We start from the raw sequence: 4,958 nt of genomic DNA on the forward strand, positions 1-4,958 counted from the left end.
TCCATGCTCGCACTAAACATATTGAAGTCGATGTTCATTATATCCGTGACTTAGTTGCCAGCAAAGCCGTGGAAGTGCGCTATGTCCCCACTGAAGATCAGCTAGCAGATCTGCTAACCAAGCCACTCCCGGAGAGTCGGTTTGTCTCACTGTGCAACAAACTTGGGTTACAAGATGGCCGTCCAGTTCACGGGGGCGTATCAAACAGATGAGCTGAGCTGGCACACCTTTGTAACAGAATCAAGTTAAATTAGTTAGCAACAGAATGCTTACGTGTAATACAATTAGCTAATCAAATCAACTCTGTATATACACAGCCTTTGAGCTAATGAGAAATTAATCGATCTCATTTGCCAAACAACATTTCGTCTCTCTCTCTCTCTCTCTCTCTCTCTCTCTCTATCATTCTCTCTCAGATCTAGACCTAGATCGATCCTAGATCTTGACTGTTTCTTCCTTGAGACAGATAGAGTATGTGAATATAAAGGCATTTGATGGGTTAAGGATATTTCCTCCGTGAAATAATGGCAGCTTCTTCTTGTTGTTCAGCGAGTATTTCAAGTCCAGAGTACGATGTTTTTCTTAGTTTCAGAGGCGAGGACACTCGTTACAACTTCACGGACCGTCTCTACACTTCATTCGTGCAAAACAACATCAAAGTCTTCAGAGACGACGAAGAACTCGAAAGAGGCGACGAGATCTCACAAGCACTCAAAGACGCCATTCAGAGATCGAAAGTCTCCGTAATCGTCTTTTCAAAAAATTACGCGTCTTCGCCGTGGTGTTTGGACGAGCTTGTGCACATCCTCGAATGCCGTAAAAGAAACAATCAGATCGTCTTGCCGGTCTTTTACAACGTTTACCCTTCCCATATCCGAAAACAAAAAGAGACGTTCCAGGCTTCGTTTGCTAATCATGCAAAACGTTTCAAAGGAGATGGAAAACTAAAGATCTGGAGAGAGGCTCTGACAGAAGCGGCTAACTTAGCTGGATGGGATTCAAATGTCATTAGGTACACAATTAATTAGTGGCTACTTTCTAAATGAATACTCTCAGTTTTATCTTTGTTCTTATTTTGGATCTCTTTTTGTTATGATGTTTTGAAACGGAGTACAAATGGTTTCAACAATTTTTCAAGCAGTTTTCCAGAATTCAGTTTCAAACAATTATCAATTGAATGCTAATGTGAATGTAACAACTCAGTCATAATTTTAGATAATAAGGAGCTAAGACATGTATGATATGATCTGTTCTAATAAATACTTCTATCTTTGATATACCGAAGAAATAAAACCTTAGCTTTGTGTTACTTTAAACATTCTCTTTTAGTTCTCATTATCTATCTTACTCCGTGATTCAATAATTCTATCAATTACAATTCTCTTTTCTTCATTATGCTAGGCCAGATTCTGATCTAATAAAAAAGATCATGGTAGACGTTCTCAAGAAACTGAACTCAGTTCACGTCGAAGACGATTTCAAGGGTTTTGTTGGCTTAGAAAGGCGTTTCCAAGAGATCGAAGATCTGCTGTGTGTCGCCTCACAGAAACCCCTGCGCATGATAGGCATTTGGGGGACGGGTGGCATAGGCAAGACGACCCTAGCACGTTTCGTCTTTCAGCGTCTCTGCTCCAAATTCGATGCTTGTTTTTTCGTCGAAGCCATAAGGGTCAATTGGGAACAAGGCCAGAAGAAGTACTATGACTCCAATAACAATCTCTTCGACCACAGACGCCTCCGGGGGAAAAGGGTCCTAGTGGTTCTCGACAATGTGAATGATCCGGAGGAATTAGAATTTTTAACAGAAGTTGCTGATCGATTTGGCCCGGGAAGTAGAGTCATCGTAACGACGAGAGACATGCAAATCCTTAGGGGAGATGTTGATGACACGTACAAAGTCGAGAAGTTAGATTTCAAAGAAGCCCTTCAACTGTTTCGTTCGGCTGCACTAAGCAAAACAGCCCATCAAGAGGATGATTCTACTCGTCAACTCTGCGAGAAGATCACAAATTATGCCGATGGAATCCCACTAGCTTTGAAAGTCCTTAGTTCTTTTTTCCGGGGAAAGACGCTGGAAAATTGGGAAGCAGAGCTGAACAAATTGAAAGTGTGTCCAAACGAAAAAATTATGAATATTTTGAGGACGAGTTATGACAGACTTGATAAAACACAGAAGCGTGTGTTCCTCGACGTCGCGTGTTTTTTTAAACATGAATTCAGAGACTATGCAGAGAAGATTTTGGAAGCTTGTGAGTTGCACCCAAAAACGTGCCTCGATGATCTGGTTGACAAGTCTCTCATATATATCAATGTTTACAACAAACTTTGTATGCATGACTTGGTACAACAAATGGCTTGGAGTGTTGTGCAGTCTAACATTGAGCTCGAAAATCGCAGTCGTTTTTGGAGTACTCACGATGCTTCTCGCATTTTAGAGAGTACTAGAGTAAGTGATTAAACGATGTTAAAAAGATTTTTGCCTCATTTTAATTATGATATTTATCAATTATAGTTGTTTTTAACTTCCAGGGGACGGCGAAAATCGAAGTAATAATTCTTGATATGTCAAAAATCAGTAGAATAGAGTTCAACTCGGGTGCTTTTCAAGACATGTCTGAGCTCAGATTACTTAAAATCTTTCATTCTGACGTTCGCAAGACATGTGAAGTGTCCATAAAAGGTGGAGACAGGTCTGGCCTTCACTTTTTTCCCGATACTCTCCGATATCTCCATTGGGAAAAGTTTCCATGGAAGTCATTTCCACGGAGTTTTAAGCCTCAATATCTTGTGGAACTTATCCTGCCATTCAGCAATATTGTTCAACTTTGGGAAGGAATACAGGTAGTTACAAAGTTTCATATGTTTTTTGTTCTAGTAGCTAAGAGTTTTGTTTATGAATAATTACAAAATAAGAGTTAATCTAATCATCTTGGTCTCTTTGGATTTTTGTTACAGCCGCTTGGGAATTTGAAAAAAGTAGATGTTAGCCACTCAAAACGGCTGATTGAACTTCCAGATCTCTCTCAAGCCTCCAAGTTAGAGCATGTATATCTTGAACATTGTACGAGTCTGCTTGAAGTTTCTTCGTCAATTGAGAATCTTCGCGAGCTTAAAACTTTAAATCTCAACGGATGCTCATCGATACGCAATTTTCCAAAGCTTCCCAACAGTATTGTGTCTTTGGTGCTGAGTGGAACCCCAATCGAGCGACTGCCTCGGTCGATTTGGTACCAAGATTATATCGAGATAAAAAATGTTTCTGGTTGCAAAAACCTTCTGTGTTCCCCAAGTTTCTCTGATTTTATGAGTAGTTCAAGGATCCACAAAGTATTCAACAGTTATAAATCTCGAAATGTAGTCAGTCACTGCATAAAACTTCATATACATGAGTGTTCAAGGGATGCTTTCTGTCCGGTGCTTCCATTGTGTTATGATTTCAGCGGCTGTACAAATTTAGTGGCAAACATGTCGATTCCGAGGACTCTTCTCACAAAATATTTGGAAACTGGCTTTCGGAAGAAAGATCTACGCCTTCTTTTTCTTAATCGCTTGGGATTTAAGGGAGATGTAAGCCAACATTTCAGCAGATGTAAGGGAGATGTTATCTTATGTTATTCTGGCAGAGGATTCGAGGAAGATGAAGTCTACAGCTTTTTTGAAGTACGTATACGCTTTCAAACAGGAATGCTTTTTTTTTTTTTCATTATTATTATCGAATTGGGATTTTTTGTCCCTAATATTTTGACATGTGCAGACACCCACTAGAAACTTTGTTCTGCTGCGTAAAATAAAATCCTAACATATCTCAATATCTAGATTTTATGTTGAGGAATCACTTATGACGTATACGACTGAGTAGTGACGTTATGTTTCATATGGCAGGAAAGGAAGCAGGCAAGAATTTGTCATATGTTTGATAACCATCAATTTGGTAACGAAATCAGCATATGCTTTGACGACCGACCTGATGACAAAATCATGGGTTTCTCTGTATGTTCCGTTGTCAGCTTCTCTGATTCTGAAGAAAGAGATAATCCTTTGAGACGGCTCTACAAAGATGGCTACAGAGAATTCAACTTTCATTGTGAACTATACAACGATGGTATTAACCAACTTTCGTTTAGATTCGCGGTTGTCCACAATGAAGATGGCTATATTGGCGCCAAGGTAACAGAATGTGGGGTCAGTGTTATATATCGCGGGGAACAGACAGAGCTTGCAGGTATTGGAAGATGGTTTAATAAAAAGACAGGGTATTAGAACCAGACAACACATTGAAAAAAAAAAAAAAAAAAAGAACTGGACAACAATGTTCTTATATTTCTCAATATTTTTTTTTTTTTTTTTTTTTTTTTTTTTTTTTTACTTTTAGTTCTAGTTTTTTATTTTATTATAACCTTGTTAATTATTGACACTGAAATGTTTTTAAAAAATTTGGATGGCACTGCGACAGTATCTTTTATATGTATAAATTTTTTTTTTTTTAATTTGCAATCTTCATAAAAAAAAAAAAGAGATTTGTAAGCAACTAGGTCACTTTAAACATGTGATTTTGGATCTAGCCTATGTTTGACAATTTTTAGGGATATAGCCAAATAACTTATGTGGCAATAAATAAGGTCTAATTTGCCCTTATTTATTAACAAATTCGTCACTTTCTCTCTCTTATTTTTTCAAATATTTTTTTTTGTATCAAAACTTCAAAAATTCATATATTTCTCATACGAACTCGAAATTGAGTGATTTCAGATCTTACAAATTCGTGGCGTCGAGATCTTCAAAAATAGACTCATTGTGTTTGATGAAAAATTATGTTTAATGCATCATAGTTACGTTTTCATTTATTTTTTGAAAATTTCAAAAATTTCTAGTTATTTCCATATTTAAGGTAATAACGTGATTTTTCTACATCTATGGTATTAAACATGATTTTTCATCAAACACAATGGATCTATTTT

The 4,958-nt window shown here is 37.4% G+C and overlaps 1 protein-coding gene across 2 annotated transcripts; it reads left to right on the forward strand.

Moving 5' to 3' along the window:
• The first annotated feature begins 353 nt into the window (after positions 1-353).
• On the forward strand, positions 354-4,281 carry LOC149393205 (disease resistance protein RPV1-like). Of its 2 annotated transcripts, none has more exons than XM_089617250.1 (5): positions 354-1,012; positions 1,402-2,446; positions 2,530-2,841; positions 2,956-3,660; positions 3,883-4,281. In XM_089617250.1, the coding sequence occupies exons 1-5, from the start codon at positions 525-527 to the stop codon at positions 4,258-4,260; spliced, it is 2,928 nt and encodes a 975-aa protein (XP_089473376.1). In that variant the 5' UTR covers positions 354-524; the 3' UTR covers positions 4,261-4,281. The 2 variants fall into 2 exon arrangements, with proteins under 2 accessions (XP_089473376.1, XP_089473377.1); XM_089617251.1 differs by having other exon boundaries at positions 947-1,012; positions 1,407-2,446.
• Positions 4,282-4,958: the final 677 nt, after the last annotated feature.

This window comes from Urtica dioica, chromosome 6, assembly GCF_054948205.1.
Source record: "Urtica dioica subsp. dioica isolate 48M chromosome 6, U.dioica_male_clone48M_v1_H2, whole genome shotgun sequence".
Classification (NCBI taxonomy): Eukaryota; Viridiplantae; Streptophyta; class Magnoliopsida; order Rosales; family Urticaceae; genus Urtica; species Urtica dioica.

Excerpts from the sequence above, each read along its gene's own strand:
- LOC149393205 (XM_089617250.1), top strand. The coding sequence starts at position 525 with ATGGCAGCTTCTTCTTGTTGTTCAGCGAGTATTTCAAGTCCAGAGTAC. Across the intron at positions 2,447-2,529 it reads GCATTTTAGAGAGTACTAGA|GGGACGGCGAAAATCGAAGT; the intron begins GTAAGTGATTAA and ends TTTAACTTCCAG. Across the intron at positions 3,661-3,882 it reads AAGTCTACAGCTTTTTTGAA|GAAAGGAAGCAGGCAAGAAT; the intron begins GTACGTATACGC and ends TTCATATGGCAG.